Genomic DNA, 25,699 nt, shown 5'->3' on the forward strand with positions numbered 1-25,699 from the left:
GTGTGTTTCTGTGTGATCGTAATCATGGCTATGGATGGGACAGACCAGAATAATTTGGTAAGTGTTTTTCTATTTTTCTGCGTTTTCCCCTGCTGGTAGATCATGGAACTACATCAGATTGGTGTTTTGGCAGAATGCATTTTTTTCCACGTATTATATAGAGAGCAGGGTAATTATAGTTATCCAGAAGTAAAACTAAACCAGAAAAATTTTTTTTTTTGTTATTTGAAATTAAATAAATAGTACATAAGATAAAAATAAATAAATAAAAACTTTAATTTTAATTAGGGTCATTTTCAGTTAGTTTATCTTGTACTAAAATAACTTAATCTGAACATAAAAAGCCATATTTAAAGATAATATTAATAATGACAATGAAAAAAAAAAAACTAAAAAAGTTTTGTTACTTGAAATTAAATAAATACAACATAAGATAAAAATAAATAAAATAAAAATTTAATTTTAATTAGGCTCATTTTCAGTTAGTTTACCTTACCTTATTTATTTACCAAAATAACTAAAATAACTAAAATTGAATATAAAAAGCCATATTTACAGATAATAATAAAAAAGATGAAAAAAATACTAATTAAAAAAAAAAAAAAAAAAAAATATATATATATATATATATATATATAAAACACTAAAAATATTTTTTTGTTATTTGAAATTAAATAAATACTACATAAGATTAAAAAAAAACAAAATAAATGTTAATTAGGCTCATTTTCAGTTAGTTTAACTTGTACATTTATTTAAAGATATTAAAGATATATATTTAAAGATATTTATAATAATAACAATGAAAAACACAAAGAGAAATAATAATAATAACTTGCATGTGAAAGGTAAATAAAAATAGTGATAAAGCAAACACTCCAAGTGTCTTTAACACACTAACTTCATTAATTAATTAACTCTTAATTACCAAAACAAACTCTCTATAGGCCTATCACATGCTAGGGATGGGCAATATGACCAAAATATTATATTACAAAATAAGAAATTTTATAATAACATCATAGCATAATATTTTTGGAGTAAATAAGGTTTGTTTACGATTTTGATACCAGTGAAATTTCACAGTTCTATCAATTTCTAAAACTAGCAAAATCAGTAATAAAATGATAGTAAAGAAAATAATTATAGGCTACAATTGACAGGACATAAATGTAATAGAAATACAATCGAAATAAACAGTGCTTTTAGGAACTTCAGGAACTGAATAAAGTATAATATGTAAAATAAAAACCTGTGTAGTCGTAACCGTATAAAAATTAAAAAATAATAATAAAATAATAATAAACTAAGTGATTTTCGTTAACATGCGTATTAAAATGCTCTTTTTTCGCGGCTTATTCTGCCATATCGAACACTTCCTGTTTTTTAATTTATTTATTTATTTTTAAATCTTAGGTTTTGTTTTAACATGTCAGTAACTTTAAACAGTTCTGGCAACTGAAAGCTGCGCAAATATATATAAATTCCCGCGTCAAAAGATGACATCACAAAATATCGTCATAGATTGATCAGCATTATCGCGTATTTAATAATATATACTGAATGCATTAATAAGACTTATTTGAAATAAAAAAACAATAACATGTGAAAAACGTACTTTGATATTTAAATTAGTGCTTTAAATAAGTGAGGTAAATTAGAGAACAATATATATATATATATATATATATATATATATATATATATATATATATATATATATATATATATATATATATATAATAAAAAAATCCAGTTTCAGCAAAAAAATAAATAAATAAATAAAAAACTCAACTAATATAGTTATTATGTATTACCACAGTAACACTGTTGTAATTTGGTGTGAGCCAGAAGTTAAACTAAAAAATACTATTGCTGTCAAATTATTAATCGCGATTAATCGCATCCAAAATAAAAGTTTTTTTTACATATGTGTGTGCACTGTGTATATTTATTATGTAAATATGAAGACACACATACAGCATATATTTTTAAAATATTTACATGTATGTATTTATATTCATACAAAATGAGACTATATATAAATGTATTTAATATATAAACAATCCATATTTTTCTTCAATATATACATGCATGTGTGTGTTATACATAATAAATATACACAGTACACACAAATATATATTATGTAAACAAAAACGTTTATTTTGGATGCGATTAATCGCGATTAATCTTTTGACAGCGCTAAAAAATACTAAACAAAACGACATATTATTAAGGTTTTCCTGCTGTAACAACTTTATTATTACACATTGTTGGTATAGCTTATTTAGTTTTGAATGACTATCTGTGTCTTTACTGCAGGAACAAGGTATTTACACAAAAGATGCAACACATCTCAGAAAGAATGGTCACCACAGAAGATCTTTATCAGATCTCAGTCCGTCTCAGAAGTGTGGAGGTGAGTAAATCCATAACAACAGGCCTGCAACGTTATAGCAACGTTTCTACAACACTGCCACAATGTTTCAGCACTAAAGCGTTTAAAATGTTTTTAAACCGGAATGAATGAGTTAAAATAATAAATCAATTAAAATACATGATTAAAATGCTAAATCATTATATAAATTATATTTTATTTTAGTTTAGCCTCATGTGTAATGTTTAAATACAAACTGTTTTCAGCAATAATTTAAATTAAAATTTGATTTGACCTTTATAATTGTTTTCCTGGAAACCTGAATGAATTTGTAAAAAAAATAATAAATAAATTAAAATATTACTAAAATATATTAACTAAAATACATTATTAAAATAAATTTTAGTTTAGTCTTGTGTAAAGTTTAAATATGAACTATTGTCAGCCAGCAACACTTTAAATTAAAATTTGATTTGAACTTTATAATGTTTTTTTCTTCTTCTTTTTTTTTTCTGGAACCCTTTATGAATTTGTTAAAATAATTAATTAATTAAAATATTAATAAAATATATAAATTCAAAAACATAATTAAAATTATATTTTATTTTATTAAATATATTTTATTTTAAATATTTTATTTTAAATATATTTTATTTTTAGTTTAGTCTCATGTGTAAAGTTTAAATACAAACTGTTTTCAGCAACACTTTAAATTAATTTTTTTAAATAATAAATAAAGTAAAATATTACTAAAATATTTGAATTAAAATGCATTATTAAAATTAAAAAGTATTATATTTTTATTATTAAAGTCATTAACTGAAATATTTCTCTTCAGTTCAGTGTGAACAGTGCACCCTCTACAGGACAATTTTGGGTAATGTTGTCTGACTCTGTGTCAGATGTGCGCTGATGCATTGTGGGTAATGTAGTTCTTCTCTCTGTGTGTGTTTACAGCCTGGGTCTCACATTTCCAGCAGCTCTTTGTGTTGTTTATCGGAGCGGACTGGATCTACCTCATGCTCCTTGGCTTTGTCGTGGCAGTGCTCAGCTTTACTGTGGATATCTTTGTTGACCTCTTCACAGAGGGTGTGTATGTGTGTGTGTGTGTGTGTGTGTGTGTGTGTGTGTGTGTGTGTGTGTGAAAATAGCCAGTGTAACTACAAGATTGTATTAAAGGTTAAGATGAATGTTTTGTTTTCCGGGTTACACATGAAGGAGGTTTTCAACAGAACTGGAGCATAAACATGACCTCAAAAAAAAAAATGTATTGGTTCTTATTTGGACATTCATTTATTCATTCATTTAATTCATTTATTAAGAAGCAAATAATCCAGACAATATTTTTGCTTCAATAAATTAAAGCCCATTTCTAGGACCATTTAACATATTTTTTAAATTGATTGAAAAACATAGATTTATAAAGTGTGTTTTTTTTCTGCAAAATTGAAATATATATATATTTTGTTTTTTTATATAATTTTTTATAAGCAAAGTAAATCATTAAAATATCTGTCTTCGATTAAGACTCGTTAATGTGAACAGTTCACCTTCTGTTTCAAGTGAGCAAAATTAATGAACTAATTAATTAATTGATCGATCACTCTTTAATCCTTTCATTCATTCTTTTGAAGAAACAAACAATTAATGTATATTTCCGAAATTTGATGAAACCACATGTTTATTAATAATTATTATTTTGTTTTAAAATCGATTATTTAAAATATTTATTTCTGTGTTTGTTTAGAATTTTTTCCTGAAAAACTAAATTACTTCGTATTACTTATTTAAAAAAATTTTATATATAAAATTTGTATTATGATCAAAGTGATTTATCTTCAGGTCAGTTTTTTAATGTGACTCTCGTGCGCCCCCTGGAGGACAAAAACAATACACTTTTTCTGTTTCAAGTGTCCAAATGTATTAATTAATCAATTATTTAATTAAAATTAAGTCAATTTTTTACAACCATTTGTAATTCATTATGACATTAAAGCATGTTTCTCTTCTGTATTTTAATTACTGTAATAATAAAATCTCATACTCTTTTCTGTACATCTCTCTCTCTCTGTCTCTCTCTCTCTGTCTCTCTCTCTCTCTCTCTCTACAGCACACAGGTGGATCTACAATCTTGCAGACAGTCATGTTGTCTTGCAGTATTTGGCGTGGGTCACTTATTCTCTGCTTCTAATGTGTTTCGCAGCAGGATTCGCAAACATAGTGTCAAATAAGGCCACTGGTGAGACGCACACATTCACAAAGCATCATTACTGTACATACAGTATAAAGCAAAGCATATGTCATGCGATGAAGTCTCTGTGTGATTCTTCATACAGTAACTCGCTAGTGTTTGTGTGTGGTCCAGGGTCTGGGATTCCCGAAACCAAGACATCTCTGAGAGGAGTGATGCTGCAGGAGTATTTCACCTTCAGAACATTAGTGTCCAAAGTCATCAGTCTGACCTGTGTGCTCGGAAGTGAATTACCTGTAGGCAAGGAGGTAAACACACACTCACACACACTCACACACATACACACACACACACACACACACACACACACACACACACACACACTGCTGCTCTTCTCTTTAGAATTAACATGTGGCTTGTAAAGGCAAAAAAAAAAAAAAAACATCATGGAAAAGTATCAAAACAGTAGTTTCACTGTAAATGAGGAGCAGACACTAATTTCATTCGTTATTTGTAAAAATCTTCCTGTCTTGCATAAATCTCTTTCCTGTAGCTCAAACAGTCATGGCTCAGATTCCCAGGGATTGCTTGAAAAGATAAAAACTGATAAAAAATAATAAATAAAAAAAACCTGCAAAAGATTCCAGCAAATACTCACTTTTGGTTAAAATTATATATATACAAAAAAAAAAATATATATATATATATATATATATATTAAGATTTTTTACTTTAAGCTATTTTAGTACTTACATTTCAAATGAATCGAAATGTAAAATATAGCACTGGCAACTATCTAAAATACAGTACGTTAACATTTCTGTATGTTATTTTAAGTCTTATGTAATGTTTTTTAGCTAGCGATGATAACTGGTTTCAAAAGGACTAAGCTGTAAATAGGACTTTAAACTGAAATGGAATGAAACCACTCCCTCTAGAATCCAAAACATGTGAACTTTATCTGTTTCAAGTGTGCAAACTTATTATTGAAGTTTTATTCTGTTTAAACTCTATTTAAAAAAAAAGATCTTTTATTTTTAGTTGCCATAATTCATATACTTTACAAAAATGCACCATGGGAATCAAAATCATCATGAGCCACAGTTCACAATAGAGAAGCCATTAAAGTTATAGATTATTTTGAGATACTATTGTAATTTTTAATAACAAATTGAATGTTTTATTTCTTCTTCTAATTTTCCTTTTAATTTTAGTTAAAATAGTCACTAATTTTGTTTTGTTTTTGTCATTTTCATAATTTTCAATATATATGTCTATTCATGAAACACTAAAAATTTGAAAAGTTGCTTAATTGAATTTTATTTTACTAACAGTTTAAAATAATACAATAAAATGTTTTCTGGTCTGTAGGGTCCGTTTGTGCATGTCGGCAGTGTGTGTGCTGCTCTTCTCTGTAAATTCATGTCGCTCTTCAGTGGTATTTACAAGGTATTGTAAAACGTAATAATACTGTAGGATTCTCTGCAGTAGATTTGTTGTGTATTTAGTTCTTGTGTGTTTTGAACAGAATAAGAGCAGAAACGAGGAGATGCTGACGGTGGGATGTGCAGTAGGAATCAGCTGCTGCTTCGCTGCTCCTATTGGAGGTGAGAAAACACGTGTGTGTGTGTGTGTGTGTGTGTGTGAGAGAGAGAGTGTATGTGTGTGTGTGTGTGTGTGTGTGTGTGAGAGAGAGTGAGTGTATGTGTGTGTGTGTGTGTGTGTGTGTGTGTGTGTGTGTGTGTGTGTGTGTGTGTGTGTGTGTGTGTGTGTGAAGACTGAAGACTGGAGGAATGATGCTGGAAATACAGCGGAGCATCGCAGAAATAAATTATATTTTAACATACATTCACAAGGACAACAGTAGTTTTAAAATGCAATAATATTATAGATTGTTTACTGTATTTTTGATCAAATCAATGCAGCCTTGGTGAGACTTGTTTTACATAAAATAAATCATTCAGAAATAAATGAAGGTAAATTTCACCAATAAGCACAAAGGAATAGCAAGTAACACATTAAACTAAACATGAAATAGACTAAAAGAGTGCTGAAAATTGTGCTGGTTTTGTCTGAAGAGTGAGTTTTTGTTTGTGTTTCAGGAGCGTTATTCAGCTTAGAAGTCACATCTATGTTTTTCCTCACACGAAACTACTGGCGTGGATTTCTGTCTGCTACGTTCGGTGGCTTCATCTTCAGACTTCTGCCGGTGTGGAACAGAAAGGAAGGTACATGTTTGTGCAATGCATATGTATATTAATAAAGCGATAAGCTACATTGGGCTGTGTGTTATAGCATTTGTAACACCAGCAAGTGCACTTACTTACTTGTTTGTACTTGAATGAAACGCACAGTCGATGATGGTTTGACTTTCTGTCTCTCTCTCAGAGACACTTACAGCTCTTTATGCGACAAAATACAGACTGGACTTTCCTTTTGACCTGCAGGAGCTTCCCATCTTTGCTGCGATGGGGTCAGTAGTGTTATTTTAGATGCTATTATAGTTAAATTATATTTAAAATTCTTAAAAAAAATTTTAAAACAGAGATCTTATTTTTAGTTAAATTTTTGTTATTTTTTTGTGTTTTTGTAATTCGTATTTTTATTCATAATGTATTATTTTATTCATATTTTTTAATGTCTGTATCTTTAATATTATTTTATTAATTAGATTATTTACAATAAAAACACTGATTCTGCCTCTATTTTCACTTTCATGTTTTAGTAAATGCAGAATAACGTCTATTTGTTAAAATATAATCTGAGTGAGTGTATATATGTGTGTGTGTGAGTGTGTGTGTGTGTCTGTGTGTCTGTGTGTGTGTGTGTGTGTGTGTGTGTGTGTGTGTGTGTGTGAGAGAGAGAGTGAGTGTCTGTGTCTGTGTGTGTGTGTGTGTGTGTGTGTGTCTGTGTGTGAGAGAGAGTGAGTGTCTGTGTGTGTGTGTGTCTGTCTGTGTGTGTGTGTGTGTGAGAGAGAGTGAGTGTCTGTGTGTGTGTGTGTGTGTCTGTGTGTGTGTGTGTGAGAGAGAGAGTGAGTGTCTGTGTGTGTGTGTGTGTGTGTGAGAGAGTGAGTGTCTGTGTGTGTGTGTGTGTGTGTGTGAGAGAGAGAGAGAGAGAGAGAGAGTGAGTGTCTGTGTGTGTGTGTGTGTGTGTGTGTGTGTGTGTGTGTGTGTGTGTGTGTGTGTGAGAGAGAGAGTGAGTGTCTGTGTGTGTGTGTGTGAGAGAGTGAGTGTCTGTGTGTGTGTGTGTGTGTGTGAGAGAGAGAGAGAGAGAGAGAGTGAGTGTCTGTGTGTGTGTGTGTGTGTGTGTGTGTGTGTGTGTGTGTGAGAGAGAGAGTGAGTGTCTGTGTGTGTGTGTGTGTGTGTGAGAGAGAGAGATTGAGTGTCTGTGTGTGTGTGTGTGTGAGAGAGAGAGTGAGTGTCTGTGTGTGTGTGTGTGTGTGTGTGTGTGTGTGTGTGTGTGTGTGTGTGTGTGTGTGTGTGTGTGTGTGTGTGTGTGTGTGTATGTGTGTGTGTGAGAGAGAGAGTGAGTGTCTGTGTGTGTGTGTGTAAAAATAAGTGTGAGTGTATATAAAAATAATCTAAAAGTCACTTTGGATAAAAGTGTGTGCTAACTGTGTGTGTGTGTAAGTGGAACAAAAATTGTTTTTAAAATTGTAAACAACAAATGTTTTTGGAGCATGTTTTAAAAGTTAAGATGTGTGCAAGTCAAAAAAATAGCAGTAGCACACAAAATGTACACTTTAGCAATATTTCTTTAACCTATTATGTGACACTAGAAGACTTTTTGTGTGTTTAGGCTTAAAAATGACATTTTCTCTACAGAGATACTCTTTAAAATGCCTATAACTGTTGATAAATCACTGTAATGTACTCCTCTCATGGTTTGTGGCTTTAATGCATGAACGTTTTCTCTCTTCAGGATAGTATGTGGCTTTGGTGGCGCCTTCTTTGTGTATTTGTATGGAAAGATTTCTCTGTTTGTGAAGAAGCAGCAAGCCAAGAAAAGCTTCCTCATGAGGAAGTAAGTGATTTGTACAGCAGAACTAACGATAAGGGCAAAATGTCATGAAAAATAATATTAGATAATTATAGCGTTTGCTGTATATATTGTAAAAAGTCTATGATGTGTCAAACATGTCTTTGTTTGTGTCTCATCATGTGTTTTCTGTCTAGTTGTTTCTTCTATTCGGCTTTGGTGTCTGTGCTGATCTCTACGCTCACTTTCCCTCCAGGCTTTGGGCAGTTCATGGCTGGACAGGTAACACACACACACACACACACACACACACACACACACACACACACACACACACACACACACACACACACACACACACACACACACACACACACACACACATATATATACACACAAAACAACAAAACCATAAACACAAGCACCATCTGAATTACTCTTTCATATCACCAGCAACACAGTGATGGGCTTTAAATAAAACACTGCAATCTTTGTGTTTCTATTTTTATTGTCATTTTCTCAGATTTACATTTAGTCATTTTGCAGACGCTTTTATCCAAAGTGACTTACAATTGGGGGATCCATAAAGCAATTCTTCCTAAAGAGGCAAACAGACACAGGAAGTGCTTGTAATACCAAGTTTTAGAGATTGTTCAAATAAGTGCAAGCTAGAAAAATAAGGAATAATTAAAGGGAAAGTTTTATTTATTTATTTACGAGGAAGCCAAGTAGTTTAGAAAGAGATGAGTTTTCAGCTGTGTCTTGAAAGTTGTCAGGAATTCAGCATTTCGGATAGCAGTGGGAAGATCTAGAAATGCAATGATCTGTCCTGTAATGTAGGGACCTAGAGAGGCATGGTGATGCAGGACTCTTTGGAGACTAATTTCAGCACACAAGGTGATATTTCCCCCTTGCTGCCCAGGGACATTTACAACAGCCCTTTGTCCAACTACGTTATGCCCCTGATGCCTGGTTTTGGCCAGATTGAAGCCTGCCTCATCCACGAAAATGAACAAAATCCAGAACTGTCTGTAACAGAAAATATTGAAAAGTGTTACTGAAAACACAGACATAAGTCTCAGGTGTGTATGTAAGTGCCTCTGTTTGCCAGATGAGTTTTTTCCCAATGATAACAGGTGATTTCATTTTTGAACAAATTGTCTAATGTAAGAAAACGTGTGTAGTGTTTCGCAATAAGTGTGTTACCCAATTGCAAACAAAGTGCAAAGGTGACAATGTGGTTAAGGTATGCTACAATAAGTTTAGATATTGAGGCTTTGGTCTAAGCATTCAGTTTTAGTGTGTAAGCAATGGACAAAAACGTCCCAAGGTTACGAATGTAACCCTAGTTCCTTGAAGGAACGAGATGCTGCGTCAAGCGCTTTGGGGAACGTCCCTGACGAGACCGACTCTGAATATCGTATGCAATCAGTCCATCGGAAAGGCGTGACGTCATGGGCGGGGTGACGTAGCGACCAGGAAGCTATAAAAGCACGTGCCATGCAGCTGGCCTCAGCTTCGAGTAGGGAAGCAAGCGCCGGCAGGGGTGCCGGGAATATGGCTCTGCGACGCAGCGTCTCGTTCCTTCAAGGAACTAGGGTTACATTCGTAACCTTGGGACGTTCCTTTTCAGGAACTCGAGCTGCGTCAAGCGCTTTGGGGAATGATGTGCCCACGCTGCCAGACTTCCAAATCCCTGCCTATTGTGTATCCGAAGAGCACAGCTAAGACGAGAGAACAGAAGAGCCCGGCGTGGCTCGCATGTCAAGATCGTAAAATCGGACAAATGTGGAGGGCGTGGACCACCCCGCAGCGTTGCAGATGTCCAAGAGGAATGCTTTGGCCATACCAGGGGCAAAGTCTAGATAGGTAGGGGCCACCTAAAGGGCCTGAAGATCTCCAACTCTCTTTAGTGAGGTGATTGCCAGTAACAGGGCAGTTTTAAGTGTCAGATGTCTATCTGAGATATCTTGTATTGGCTCGAATGGAGCTTTACAAAGAGCCTCTAAAACCACAACCAAATCCCACGGGGGAACACGGGATCGTACTGGAGGTCTCAGCCTCAGCGCACCGCGGATGAAACGTGTAACTAGGGGGTGTCTACCCACTGACTGATCATTGAAAGGGACATGGAAAGCAGCTATGGCCGCCACGTACACCTTTAAGGTGGAGTGGGATAACCCCCCAGAGAGCCTGGCTTGTAAAAACTCCAGAACTGTACCAACTGGGCAGTTTGCTGGGTCAAGCTGGCGGTCTCTGCACCATGAAGTGAAGAGCTTCCACTTCAGGGCGTACAGTTTCCTCGTAGAGGCAGCTCTGGATTGGAGTAGGGTCTCAACAACCTCGGTTGAGAGACCAGCTGCTAACAGTTGTGCCCCCTCAGGGGCCACATTTACAGCTTCCACAACTCTGGGCGAGGGTGAATTATCGTGCCCTGCGCCTGTGAGAGTAGGTCTGTCCTGATAGGTATCTCCCACGGAGAGCCGTCGAGGAGCGAGACTAGATCTGAGAACCATACTCGCCCCGGCCAGAATGGGTCTACTAATAATAGAGGGGAGATAGGGGGAAAAGCGTACAGACGAAGCCTCGGCCAGGTCTGTACCATAGCGTCCAGTCCCAGAGGAGCTGGATGAACTAGAGAGAACCAGAGGGGACATTGCGATGTCTCCTGAGTCGCAAAGAGGTCCACCTGGGCTGTGCCAAATACTCTCCATATCTGCTTCACCACCTCGGGGTGAAGCATCCATTCCCCGGGCCTCGGCCCCTGCCTCGACAGTATGTCTGCTCCCACATTAAATCTCCCAGGAATATACACTGCTCTGATCGAGAGGAGTTTGCCCTGGGACCACAGAAGGATCTGGTGTGCCAGCTTGTACAAGGGGCATGAACGCAGACCCCCCTGGTGATTGATATAAGAGACCACTGATGTGTTGTCGGTGCGCACCAACACATGGTGACCTCTCAGGTCTGGGAGGAAATATTTCAATGCTCGATAGACTGCTAGCATCTCTAGGCAATTGATGTGCCATGTCAGATGGCGACCACTCCACAGACCGCGGGCAGGGTGGCCACTCATGACCGCACCCCAACCGGTGAGGGACGCATCTGTCGCTAGCGTTACACGGCGACAAGGAGCTCCCAGCACCGGGCCCTGATTCAAGAACCAAGGTTTCTTCCACATGTCTAAGGCACGAAGGCACCGCCGCGTGACCTTGATAACTCGAAGTGGATTTCCCCTCGGGGTAAAGCCCTTGGACTTGAGCCACCACTGTAGGGGTCTCATGTGCAGCAGGCCAAAAGGTTTGGACGCAGCCCTAACAATCTCTGGAATTGTTTGACAGTGAGTGACTGGCCTTCTTTGACTCTCTCGACTGATGTGAGGATCGACTCGATCCGAGCAGGAGACAAACGTGCCTGCATCGTGGTCGAATTCCACACTACGCCTAGATAGGTGGTTCTCTGAACTGGAGAAAGTGCACTCTTCTTGGCGTTTAGTCTCAAACCCAGCTCCCCCATGTGTGCGAGAACGACATCTCGATGTCGAACCGCCATCTGCTCTGATTGAGCTAGGATCAACCAATCGTCGATATAATTTAGAATGCGGATGCCCTGCATACGGAGGGATACCAGAGCCGCATCTACACATTTCGTGAACATTTTGGTGAGAGTGTTTTTAGGGACAGTGTTTTCTCTACTTCCTGTTGGCCTTCTGTAGCAAATTGTAGCTCCGTGTAGCTGTTTTTATTTTATTTTTTTCTCTAGAATCTTTATCTTACTATCACTCTCTGTTTTTTAAAGTGGTAAAATATAACTTAATTCACACCATATTTCTGATATTATCGATCAATCTTATCAGATTAACTTTGATCGTTCACTTTTATTTTATTTCCGTGAGTGCAGTACACCTGCAAAGCGTTAGCACTCGTTAGCTTGTCATTAGCGTTTTCATTCGAACCTATCGCTGTTTTTTTTTTCTCCTCTCCCTCGCTCCAGTTTTTCACAAGTTCATCAAACAACCGCAGTAAGAATTTTCATCAAGCACGGTGAGTAATGGCTTCTCCTGTCATTGTTTCTTGCACCTCTTGCCACATGTACAGTTTATCTGTCTCTGTCGCTGATGAGGGATTCACATGTGATAAATGCAGGGAAATAGTTAGGCTGACAGAGAAAATTTCAGAATTAGAGACACGCATCCAAACTTTAATTGAGGACAGTAAAAATGTTAGGGCTCTAGATACGGCTTTGGATGCGTCTAGCTCAGGGATTCCTGTACATTGTTCGGTTCCGGAAACAGAGCCCCAGCAGCAGGGCAACTGGGTGACGGTGAGGCAGCGTAGTTGTGGGTCAAAACACCGCTCTTCTGTTCCGATCAAAACATTAAACAGGTTCTCCCCACTCAGTGATGCACCCACTGAGAAACCTGATGAAAGTGCTCTAGTTATTGGTGATTCTATTGTACGGAACGTGAATATAGAGACACCAGCCACCATAGTCAAATGTTTACCGGGAGCCAGAGCGCCTGACATCTTGGCAAATTTAAAAGTGCTGGCTAATGTTAAACGTAAATACAGTAAGATTGTTATTCATGCCGGCGCTAATGATGTTCGACTTCGCCAGTCGGAGATCACTAAAAATAACATTAAAGAGGTGTGTGAACTTGCAAGCACGATGTCAGACACTGTAATATGCTCTGGTCCCCTCCCTGCTTACCGTGGTGATGAGATGCATAGCAGATTGTCATCACTCAATGGCTGGATGTCTAAGTGGTGCCCACAGAATAACATAGGTTTCATAGACAATTGGACGAGCTTTTGGGGCAGACCTGACCTGTTTAAAAGAGATGGTCTTCATCCCTCCTGGGGTGGCGCCACTCTTCTCTCTAGAAATATGGCAAATAGTCTTAGTGTTTATACTTGACTAACTGGGGCCCAGGTCAGGAAGCAGACAGACTGGCTAAACCGACCGTCTGCTAGCTGCCTCCCGTCACAGAGGTCAGTTAATTCTCAGCACATAGAGACTTTTTCACCTAGATATCACACTATAGAGACTGTGTCTGTTCCCCGAACTAGAAAATACAAAAAACGTCCAAACCAAGTTAAGATTAACAATTTAATTGAGGTTCAACAAATAAAAAACAGAAGCAATATGGATAAACAAATGATAAAGCTTGGCTTATTGAATATCAGATCCCTTTCTACGAAAACACTTTTTGTAAATAATATGATCACTGATCATAATATAGATGTACTCTGTTTGACAGAAACCTGGCTAAAACCTGATGATTACATTATTTTAAATGAATCCACCCCCCAAGATTACTGTTATAAACATGAGCCACGTCTAAAAGGCAAAGGTGGAGGTGTTGCTTCAATTTATAACAACGTTTTCAGGATTTCTCAGAGGGCAGGCTACAAGTATAACTCGTTTGAAGTAATGGTACTTCATATAACATTATCCAAAGAAACAAATGTTAATGATAAATCCCCTGTTATGTTTGTACTGGCTACTGTATACAGGCCACCAGGGCACCATACAGACTTTATTAAAGAGTTTGGTGATTTTACATCCGAGTTAGTTCTGGCTGCAGATAAAGTTTTAATAGTTGGTGATTTTAATATCCATGTTGATAATGAAAACGATGCATTGGGATCAGCATTTATAGACATTCTGAACTCTATTGGTGTTAGACAACACGTTTCAGGACCTACTCATTGTCGAAATCATACTCTAGATTTAATACTGTCACATGGAATTGATGTTGATGGTGTTGAAATTATTCAGCCAAGTGATGATATCTCAGATCATTATTTAGTTCTTTGCAAAATTCATATAGCCAAAATTGTAAATTCTACTTCTTGTTAAAGTATGGAAGAACCATCACTTCTAACACAAAAGACTGCTTTTTAAGTTATCTTCCTGATGTATCCAAATTCCTTAGCATATCCAAAACCTCAGAACAACTTGATGATGTAACAGAAACTATGGACTCTCTCTTTTCTAGCACTTTAAATAAAGTTGCTCCTTTACGCTTAAGGAAGGTTAAGGAAAACAGTTTGACACCATGGTATAATGAGCATACTCGCACCCTAAAGAGAGCAGCCTGAAAAATGGAGCGCAGCTGGAGGAAAACAAAACTAGAGGTATTTCGTATTGCTTGGCGGGAAAGTAACATATCCTACAGAAAAGCATTAAAAACTGCTAGATCCGATTACTTTTCTTCTCTTTTAGAAGAAAACAAACATAACCCCAGGTATTTATTCAATACAGTGGCTAAATTAACGAAAAATAAAGCCTCAACAAGTGTTGACATTTCCCAACACCACAGCAGTAATGACTTTATGAACTACTTTACTTCTAAAATCGATACTATTAAAGATAAAATTGCAACCATTCAGCCATCAGCTACAGTATCACATCAGACAGTGCACTATAGACCCCCTGAGGAACAGTTCCACTCATTCTCTACCATAGGAGAGGAAGAATTGTATAAACTTGTTAAATCATCTAAACCAACAACATGTATGTTAGACCCTATACCATCTAAGCTCCTGAAAGAGGTGCTTCCAGAAGTCATAGATCCTCTTCTGACTATTATTAATTCCTCATTGTCATTAGGACATGTCCCCAAAACCTTCAAATTGGCTGTTATTAAGCCTCTCATCAAAAAACCACAACTTGACCCCAAAGAACTAGTTAATTATAGACCAATCTCGAATCTCCCTTTTCTGTCCAAGATACTAGAAAAGGTGGTATCCACACAATTATATTCCTTCTTAGAGAAAAATGGTATATGTGAGGATTTCCAGTCAGAATTTAGACCGTATCATAGTACTGAGACTGCTCTTCTTAGAGTTACAAATGATCTGCTCTTATCATCTGATCGTGGATATTCAATACCTAGAATATCAAAATCAACTGCAGGCGGCAGATCCTTTTCCTATTTGGCGCCCAAACTCTGGAATAACCTACCTTACATTGTTCGGGAGGCAGACACACTCTTGTAGTTTAAATCTAGATTAAAGACCCATCTCTTTAACCTGGCATACACATAACATACTAATATGCTTTTATTATCCAAATCCGTTAAAGGATTTTTAGGCTGCATTAATTAGGTAAACCGGAACCGGAAACACTTCCCATAACAACCTATGTACTTGCTACATCATTAGAAGAATGGCATCTACGCTAATATTTGTCTGTTTCTCTCTTGTTCCGAGGTCACCGTGGCCACCAGATCCAGTCTGTGTCCAGATCAGAGGGTCACTGCAGTCACCCGGATCCAGTACGTATCCAGACCAGATGGTGGATCAGCACCTAGAAAGGACCTCTACATCCCTGAAAGACAGCGGAGACCAGGACAACTAGAGCCCCAGATACAGATCCCCTGTAAAGACCTTGTCTCAGAGGAGCACCAGGACAAGACCACAGGAAACAGATGATTCTTCTGCACAATCTGACTTTGCTGCAGTCTGGAATTGAACTACTGGTTTCGTCTGGTCAGAGGAGAACTGGCCCCCCAACTGAGCCTGGTTTCTCCCAAGGTTTTTTCCTCCATTCTGTCACCAATGGAGTTTCGGTTCCTTGCCGCTGTCGCCTCTGGCTTGCTTAGTTGGGGACACTTCATCTACAGCGATATCGTTGACTTGATTGCAAATAAATGCACAGACACTATTTAACTGAACAGAGATGACATAACTGAATCCAATGATGAACTGCCTTTAACTATCATTTTTGCATTATTGACACTGTTTTCCTAATGAATGTTGTTCAGTTGCTTTGACGCAATGTATTTTGTTTAAAGCGCTATATAAATAAAGGTGACATTGACATTGACATTGACATTGAGAGTGCGAGGCCAAAGGGAAGTACTCGATATTGATAAGCTTTGCCCCCGAAAGCGAACCCCAGAAACTTCCTGTGTTGTGGAAGGATGGATATGTGGAAGTATGCGTCTTTGAGATCTATTGTGACAAACCAGTCCTCGGATCTGATTTGAGCTACAACCTGGTTGACAGTGAGCATTTTGAACTTCAGTGGCATAACTGAGCGGTTCAGGTGACGTAAGTCTAAGATCGGACGCAACCCCCCTTCCTTCTTTGGAACTATGAAATACCGGCTGTAAAATCCGGACTCCCTGTCTAGAGGAGGGACCACCTCGATGGCCTCCTTCCTTAAAGGGTCTTCACTTCTTGTTCCATAACCAGAGCCTGCTGGGGGCCGACCACAGTCGGTGTAACCCCGTTGAACTTCGGTGGTGGACGACCGAACTGAATGCAATAGCCTCTTTCTATTGTACGCAGGACCCACTGAGATACATTTGGCAGTAGCTTCCACGCTGCTAAATAATCTACTAAGGGAATCAGTCTCTCGAGACTGACCTCTGGTGTAAGAGGCCGCCGAAGTAACTGGGAGTGGTGCTCGCTGGAGGCCGCTGCGCCCTGAAACTCTGGCAGGGTTGGCAGACCGACCTCCTGAGGGCACTGAGGTGAGACGGGCACCGTATAATGAGGTGGACCGCGCTCTACCCCAGCAGGGGCTACCCTCTGGATGCTGGCGTCAGGATCTTTTCGTCGAGGACTTCCGGGCTTCGATGACAGATCTTAAATCGGTTTTAGCCCTAGAAGTCCCCGACTCATTGCCCTCGGTCCCGACGTGGGGGAGCACGAGCGGCGACACTCTGCTTTTGCGCTTACCGGTGTGAGGAGCCGGTATGTGGCATGGTCATCTCCCGCCCAGATGCACCACGAGAGCGACGAGGAAGGAAACTCTGGAACGCCGCTGCCTGTTTGTGTGCCTCCTGGAACCTGTCGACGTCAGTGTTGACTGTGTCGCCAAACAGGCCCGAGGCTTGAAGCGGAGCGTCCAGGAGGCAGACCCTGTCTCATTCTTTTATTTCTGACAGGGTCAGCCACAAATGCCTCTCCGCGGCCACTAAGGCTGCCATAGACCGCCCAATTGCGCGAGCGGTCTCCTTAGTGGCGCAGAGGGAGAGATCAGCAGTCTTTCTTAGTTCTTCTACATCTTCAGACTTGATACCCTCTCCCTCATCAATATCTCTCAGCAGGTCAGCTTGATAAGCTTGCAGGACTGCCATAGTATGAAGGCAAGCCCCAGCCTGACCTGCTGCCACATAACCTTTGCCCACTAGCGAGGATGTAACTCGAAGAGGCTTAGTGGGCAATGTCGGAGCCTTTAGAGACGATGCCGAGCCGGGCGACAGATAGCCCGCGAGCGTCTGTTCGACCCGTGGCATCGCTCTATAACCACGCTCTCCCAGCCCCATCACGTTGCCATAATATAGTGAATCGGGGCCAAAGAGGCGGGTCGAATGCGGAGGGTTCCACGATCTCGATAACTCATCATGGAGATCGGGAAAATACGGAAGGCTCCGACGTGGAGGTGGTTGCCTCGGCCGCAGAAAGCGTTCATCTAGCTTGCTTCTCTGCGGCTCAGTTTGTTTCTCAGCAGGCCAGTCGATTTTTAATTTATCTACTGCTCGCGTGACCACCTCCCTCCTCATACTGGGGCGACAGGGGTGGCGAATCCCCAGCAACAGTCTCCACATCGACCTCCTCGGAGCACGAGAGGTGAAGAGCTGATCCCTCACCCTGGGGGGAAGAAACTGACGAGCGTGCTTCCGAACCGAGGGTTTGGGCGCCGGATCTGGCAGATGAGGAAGGAGATAAGGACTGGCCCGTCTCCATTCCCTCTGACAGATCCACCTGCGAACCCCACGAGTGCAGCAGCCGCTCTGCCTCAGCAGAAGCGGGGCCAGCACCGCGAGGAACGCTGGTGAAGGTTCCCTCCTCGAAGAGAGCCCTCCGGGATCGAATCGTCCGCATTGGCAATCGCTCGCAATGCGGACAGTCTGCCCCCTCGAGAGCCGACTCAGCGTGCTTCCATCCCAGACAAGCCACGCACAGACTGTGTGTATCCCCGCTCGTAATGTAGCGAGGGCAGGGAGGAACACACAATATATAACGTGGCTTGGAATCGCCCTTCATATGTTTGGTCTTTTGCTTTTGTTTTGGCATATTGAGCTGTTTTAGCGATCTTTTAATGGCTAAGGGACAGACAACAATAAATAGGACCAACGGGACAGACTTTTGACATGCACACACACAGAGCGCTTGCTGACAGACGCGAAGCTGAGGCCAGCTGCACGGCACATGCTTTTATAGCTTCCTGGTCGCTACGTCACCCCGCCCGTGATGTCACGCCTTTCCGATGGACTGATTGCATACGATATTCAGAGTCGGTCTCGTCAGGGACGTTCCGCAAAGCGCTTGACGCAGCTCGAGTTCCTGAAAAGGAACTGTATTTAATCAGTGACTCAAAATGAGGCAATAAAATGCTCCATTAGCAGCAAATGCAGTCATACACTACAATAAAGATTTGGAGAAATGTGTCCTAATCTTGACTAAGGACTTGAATATCTTGAATAGCCTGAGGGTGAATTTCAACTAATTTAAATTTTTGGGTAAACGTTCCTTTAAAAAAATGTCTAAAGTACTGCTTTTTGTTTATATAGACCTAGTTTGTGTTTATTTCCTCACCATTTACAGCTCACAAAAAAGGATTCCTTGATTTCATTTTTTGACAACCGCACCTGGTCAAATCATGGCATCGTAGCAGACTTTGATAATGACGATTACCTAGCCGCCTGGAAACATCCGCAGGCTAACGTCTTTATCATTCTCTCCGTCTTCATCATCATGAAGGTGAATAGACACACAGACACACAGTTGTGTCCTCAAACTATAGCATAGAGTATTGAAACCTCTTCTTTATCCAGAAATCTGGTTGCTTTAAAGGCTTCATATAATGATCAGCTGATGTTTCTTAATATTTTAATATAAACAGTATATTTGTGAATTTTTTACTTGTTTTTTGATGCATAGTGTATGTGTGTTGTGTGTTTATGCGCGAGTGTGTGTGTGTGTGTGTGCGTGTGCGTGTGCGTGTGCGTGTGCCTGTGTGTGTGTGTGTGTGTGTTGTGTTTTAATGAGCAGTACTATTGTTTGTTATGTAGTTCTGGATGTCTGCTCTTTCCATAACCCTTCCTATACCATGTGGTTCCTTCGTTCCCATTTTCATCATTGGTATGTGTTTGTGTGTTTCATTTAAAACATGATATTTACTTTTCTTTCCTTTTTTTTCCGTATTTCCACATTTTTATGGCCCGTTCACACCTTGGATGAGAACTATAACAGTAACTAAAACCATAAAGGTAAAATTTATATTCAGAGCAATATTTTGCAAAAATATTGTGCTGCACAACTGTTTTCAACATTGATAATTATCAGAAATGTCTCTTGAGCAGTAAATCGTCAAATCTTCATGATTTCTGAAGATCATGTGACACTGAAGACTGGAGCAATGATGCTGAGAATACAGCTGTGCATCACAGAAATAAATTACAGTTAAACAGATATTCACATAGAAAACTGTTTTTACATTGTAATAATATTATACATTTTTACATTTTATACATTTTTGATCAAATTAATGCTGCCTCGTTGAGCAGAAAAACTCTTAAAAATATTAAATATCGTAGTTCTTGGTGTGAACGGTGTGAATTTTTAACAGTATCTATTAATATGATGATTAATTTGACTCTCGTACTAAAGGGAATGCATATGTGTGTGTTTCAGGTGCTGCATTTGGCCGTTTGGTGGGTGAAGGTTTGGCCACGTTGTTTCCTGATGGATTTAACGTTGATGGACACATATACCACATAGTGCCTGGAGCATATGCTGTTATAGGTGAGACAGACATGCAGACATCAACTGCGACTGAATACTTGGTCAAAATTAAGCACTGATTTAGCTTTTAATCAGCTGTAACTCTCTCTCCTGTTCAGGAGCGGCAGCGTTAACGGCAGGAGTCACTCACACGATCTCGACTGGCGTGATCATGATGGAGATGACTGGTCAGATCAGTTACACTCTACCCATCCTGATCTCTGTGATTCTGGCCAACATGATCTCTCAGAGTCTTCAGCCTTCCATCTATGACACGGCTATCCGCATTAAAAAACTGCCTTACCTGCCCACGCTTAGCTGGGGCCACCGAGAGTAAGTCTCTATATCCCTACTTTTCTTAGCAGTTAATTTTGACTTATTTTCAATGGATTTTGTAAACACTTCGGGTAGATTACAATGTCATCATGCTTTTAAAGTTTACATACTTTAGCTAGCATATCAAATGTTTAATATCAATATTGTAATATATTAGTGTATATACAGTAATTGCAGTTTACTCAGGTTTAACACATTAACATATGTATTGCAACATGCACATTAGCAGTGCTTAAATTCAATTTAACTCAAACTAAATTTAACTGCCTTTAATTTATTAAGTTGTGTCACCCAAGATGAGTAGTGTAAAATTTTTTACAAATAGAAACAAATAATTCCCCAGTTGATTGATTGCATTAAGAACTGCAAACATGTTTTGTATTCAATGTTTTCTGAAATGTGATGCAAATGATGCATTATAAAATTAAATATGCACTAATTTGCACACATTTTCAGAAGATAAATCTGAACATTGTATAAAACAGGGTTCAAAATTCTTGTTTTATTTTGTTGACATATTAGAATTAAATGTTTATACACAAGGCATTTTGAATTTATCTTATCACTCCACAAATCTAAAAAATACCAACAACAACCAAAAAAAAAACACATTTTCATAATGTTTCTAGAAATAAAATGCTCTATAAAATGATATATAAACAAACCCCACAGTAAAAACCTTCAGAATATAGAGAGCAATAAAACTGTAAGATTTGGCATTTGTAAGTGCTGCTGAAGTGGAGAGAAAAAACATTTTATGAAAAACAGCCTTTAAATATATGGATTATAATCGAAATCTATAGACACAAATAGATAAAGTGCAATAAAAAGACATGTAAATGATATATGAATAAATCCCTCAGTAAAAACATTTAGACTTTAAAGAGGAATAAAACTCTAAGTTTTGGTGTTTATAACTGCTGCTGAAGTGGAGAAAAATCTCTTTAAAGATATGTATTGTAATTTAAATGTAAAGACACAAATAGATGAAGTGCAATAAAAAGACATGTAAATGATATATGAATAAACCCCTCAGTAAAAACATTTAGACTTTAAAGAGGAATAAAACTCTAAGTTTTGGTGTTTATAACTGCTGCTGAAGTGGAGAAAAATCTCTTTAAAGATATGTATTGTAATTTAAATGTACAGACACAAATAGATGAAGTGCAATAAAATAAACACTTAAAGTGCATTTTGGATATTTTTTGGATATTATTTGCAAATAAAATAAAATGTTCTATAAATAAGTGTGAATGATATATAAACAAACTCCTCAGTAAAAACCTTTAGACATTAAAGTGGAATAAAACTCTAAGTTTTGGTGTTTATAACTGCTGCTGAAGTGGAAAAGAAACTCAGTTTATGAAAACGGCCTTTAAATATATGGATTATATTTGAAATCTATAGACACAAATAGATAAAGTGCAATAAAAAGACATGTAAATGATATATAAATAAATCCCTCAGTAAAAACATTTAGACTTTAAAGAGGAATAAAACTCTAAGTTTTGGTGTTTGTAAGTGTTGCTGAAGTGGAGAAAAATATCTTTAAAGATATGTTTTGTAATTTAAATGTACAGACACAAATAGATGAAGTGCAGTAAAATAAACACTTAAAGTGCATTTTGGATATTTTTTTTGCAAATAAAATAAAATGTTCTATAAATAAGTGTGAATGATATATAAACAAACCCCTCAGTAAAAACCTTTAGTCTTTAAAGAGGACCTATAAATATATGGATTATATTTGAAATCTATAGACACAAATAGATAAAGTGTAATAAAAAGACATGTAAATGATATATAAATAAACCCCTCAGTAAAAACCTTAAGACTATAAAGAAGAAAAAAACTCTAAGTTTTGGTGTTTGTAACTGCTGCTGAAGTGGAGAAAAATCTCTTTAAAGATAAGTATTGTAATGTAAATGTACAGACACAAATAGATGAAGTGCAGTAAAATAAACAATTAAAGTGCATTTTGGATAGTGTGAAACCATTTGAAATGAATTGCCTTCATTCAAAATTTTCACACAGTATTTCTCTGTTGTGCATCAAAGTTTTTCACAGTGACCCCTTCTCTGTCTGTAGGAAGTATAATATTTATGTGGAGGACTTTATGAAAAGAGATGTTCGTTATATCACACTGAACTCCACCTACAGAGACATAGTCAAGATCTTACGTTCAGGAAATCTTAAAACACTGCCTTTGGTGAAATCTGCAGGTACACACACACACACAGACACACACACACAGACACACACACACACACACACACACACACACACACACACACACACACACACACGCACATACACACACACACAATACACACTTATTTCTCACCTACTGTAGTGTTGGTGCTGGTAGTGATATGTATATTATATGCCAGTGACTTAACTTATAAATATTAAAAAAAATCATGTGGACATAAATAACAACCGAACTAATATTTATGAACCATTCGCTATGCTGTCAGGATGTTGAAATAAAATACTAAATGAGCTTTATATTTTCCGAATAATTTTCCATTTAAATTGTATTTTTAATAATGATTTTTAAAAATCAATAATTTTACTTTTTTTATTTATAATATTATATTTTATTTTAATTTTATATTTATTTATTTGCTTTGAAATTACATTCATTTCATGACTCAACAGTTCGGTTTTTAGATCATTCGACTTATTTTTTGTAATTTTTTATGTTTTTTTTTCATAAAATGAAAGTCTCATAATATGAAGTAAATATATACAGTGTTGTCCTGATCTTTGTGTCTGATCTTTCTTTCATCGTGTCTCTCAGAGTCGATGCTCTTGCTGGGTTCTGTCGAGCGTGCTCAGTTACTGGGGCTCTTAACACAGCGAATGCAGCATAATAAGCAAAATGCATCCACTATGCCAAACAGATACAAGGTTCGCTTCCAGGTCAGACGATGAACATTTAACTATTAAAATAAATACTGAAATGCTGTATTCTATTGCTACAGCAACTGATTTTTCATTGTTTTTTTTTTTTTTTAGATAGTTGTTGATTATGGTCATATACACATATACAGTATGTGTGTTTGTGTGTCTGTTTGTTGTAGATGTCCACAGAAGAGTCTGCATCCGCTACAAATGCTAAACCTATGAAATCTGCTCTGAAGAAGCCATCTGTAGATGAAGAAGAGATTACAAGTAATATCGAGAACCTCCCATTGACTTCTTGTGATCTTAAAATAACATAAATCATCCTTCACATTAAAGAATTTCTATGGCTCGTCATGTGTATGTGTAAAAATGCATGGAAAATATTTTTAATACAGTAAGTTTTTAATTCTTAATTTACATATTTATGCTTGCAAAACACTTAATATCAGATGTTGAGTTAAGTGCACTTGATCAAATATGTATTCAAATAGCAAATAAATACATATTGTGGATATACAGTATGAAACTTTCTCTGTGTCTCAGGTGTTTATGATTCTGGCCTCAATTTAAAGAAGTTCTTCTGTTCTCGTCCTGAGATCGAGGCAATGGAGGTGAGACATCCAATACACACTAATGTGCTCCTGCAATTTACAGTGGTGTTTTTGAGTGAGTGCCTTTTTAATTAAGTTTAATAATAACACAAGAAAAATTGCAAGTATTTCCTTGAAATTGCAGAATCCAGTCGTAAACAAACAGGTCTGTGTAATAATAAAATTGTTATAATGGCTAGTGTCTGTGATAATAATAACAAAATTATTTACTGTACAATCGTTTTATTTTAGGAATATCACCTCATTTTATAAATATAATTACACATAAAAAAGTTAAATTGTTAATGTTTAACACCTTCATTGTACTGGAAATATTTAAACTGACAACTTTATTTTGAAAAAAATTATTATTATTATAATTTCATAGGCCTTTTTATTGTAAAAAATAAAGATATAAATAATTCTGATTTATTTGAGCAATCAAAAAAAAAATCAAGAAAAATATAACTGGAAAAGAATGAATCCTTAACTAGAAAAAAGAAAGAAAAAAGAAACCAGATCATTCTGTTTTCAGCCTAAGTGTGTGTGTGGGTGGGTGTTTGTGTGTGTGTGTGTGTGTGTGTGTGTGTGTGTGTGTGTGTGTGTGTGTGTGTGTGTGTGTGTGTGTGTGTGTGTGTGTGTTTCCATCTCCTTCCAGGACGACTCAGACGCAGAGGATGATACGATACTTCAAGAGGTGAGCACATTTTAAAACACATGTAGGGTTTCCATGTTTTATGGGTTCATCCCATAGGCGTAATGGTGTTTCTACTGTACAAACTGTATATTTTATCCCTTTACCCTAAACTTACCCCTCACAGAAAACTAAAGGCTGTTTTACATTCTCAAAACACTTCATTCTGTATGATTTATAAATGTATTTCCTCATGGGGACTAAAAACTGCCCCCACAGGGTCAAAATATACTTCTATTACTATACTTGTGGGGATATTTGGTATTCATAAAGTAGGTATACGAGCACACACACACACACACACACACACACACACACACACACACTCTCTCCCACACACACTGTGTCTCTGGCTGTGAATGCAGATTGAGGAGTGGGAGGAGCAACAGCTTGACGAGCAGGTGACCTTCAACAGCTGTAAGATTGACCCCGCCCCCTTCCAGCTGGTGGAGCACACTTCACTGCACAAGGTGCGTGCAATTGTGACATCCTAATCATGATGATGCATTGTTAGTTGCTTTTTTTTACAGTTCTCATTTCAGAAATGAACTTCTCAAAACTGGTTGTTCATCTAGTCACTTGTGCACATCATAAAAGCAGTTTTGAACAAGTGTGGTCTGCTCTGATATTGCCATTTAACATCTGTATTGTTTCCTCAGACGCACACCATGTTTTCTGTGTTGAATCTGGATTACGCTTACGTCACCAGCATCGGGCGACTCATCGGAGCTGTTTCTCTGAAAGAGGTGGGAATTTATCAGTCACATTCAGTAAAAATGACATTCAGGATTTAGGGATCGAACTATTTCCACATCATCGACATCGAATACCTTTATTGGTATTATGGTTCACTAAAGAACATCACGGCCAACTTCCATT

The 25,699-nt window shown here is 37.5% G+C and overlaps 1 protein-coding gene across 2 annotated transcripts in view; it reads left to right on the forward strand.

Annotated features, from left to right (window-relative positions):
- LOC132107664 (chloride channel protein 2-like) overlaps window positions 1–25,699 on the forward strand; it is a 27,522-nt gene continuing 1,823 nt past the window's right edge. For both annotated transcript variants that reach the window (XR_009424336.1, XM_059513780.1), the window contains exons 1-22: window positions 1–57; window positions 2,323–2,419; window positions 3,335–3,466; window positions 4,488–4,616; window positions 4,743–4,876; window positions 5,940–6,017; window positions 6,097–6,175; window positions 6,671–6,796; window positions 6,957–7,041; window positions 8,490–8,591; window positions 8,744–8,828; window positions 19,112–19,267; window positions 19,579–19,648; window positions 20,201–20,311; window positions 20,410–20,623; window positions 22,715–22,848; window positions 23,430–23,551; window positions 23,713–23,803; window positions 24,080–24,147; window positions 24,785–24,823; window positions 25,186–25,290; window positions 25,480–25,566. Coding sequence is in view for 1 of the 2 variants with exons in the window: in XM_059513780.1 (XP_059369763.1) it covers window positions 25–57; window positions 2,323–2,419; window positions 3,335–3,466; window positions 4,488–4,616; window positions 4,743–4,876; window positions 5,940–6,017; window positions 6,097–6,175; window positions 6,671–6,796; window positions 6,957–7,041; window positions 8,490–8,591; window positions 8,744–8,828; window positions 19,112–19,267; window positions 19,579–19,648; window positions 20,201–20,311; window positions 20,410–20,623; window positions 22,715–22,848; window positions 23,430–23,551; window positions 23,713–23,803; window positions 24,080–24,147; window positions 24,785–24,823; window positions 25,186–25,290; window positions 25,480–25,566 (2,277 nt within the window). In the remaining variant the exon portion in view is untranslated. The remainder of the gene's footprint in view (window positions 58–2,322; window positions 2,420–3,334; window positions 3,467–4,487; window positions 4,617–4,742; window positions 4,877–5,939; window positions 6,018–6,096; window positions 6,176–6,670; window positions 6,797–6,956; window positions 7,042–8,489; window positions 8,592–8,743; window positions 8,829–19,111; window positions 19,268–19,578; window positions 19,649–20,200; window positions 20,312–20,409; window positions 20,624–22,714; window positions 22,849–23,429; window positions 23,552–23,712; window positions 23,804–24,079; window positions 24,148–24,784; window positions 24,824–25,185; window positions 25,291–25,479; window positions 25,567–25,699) is intronic.

The sequence above is a fragment of the Carassius carassius genome, chromosome 28 (assembly GCF_963082965.1).
Source record: "Carassius carassius chromosome 28, fCarCar2.1, whole genome shotgun sequence".
Lineage (NCBI taxonomy): Eukaryota > Metazoa > Chordata > Actinopteri > Cypriniformes > Cyprinidae > Carassius > Carassius carassius.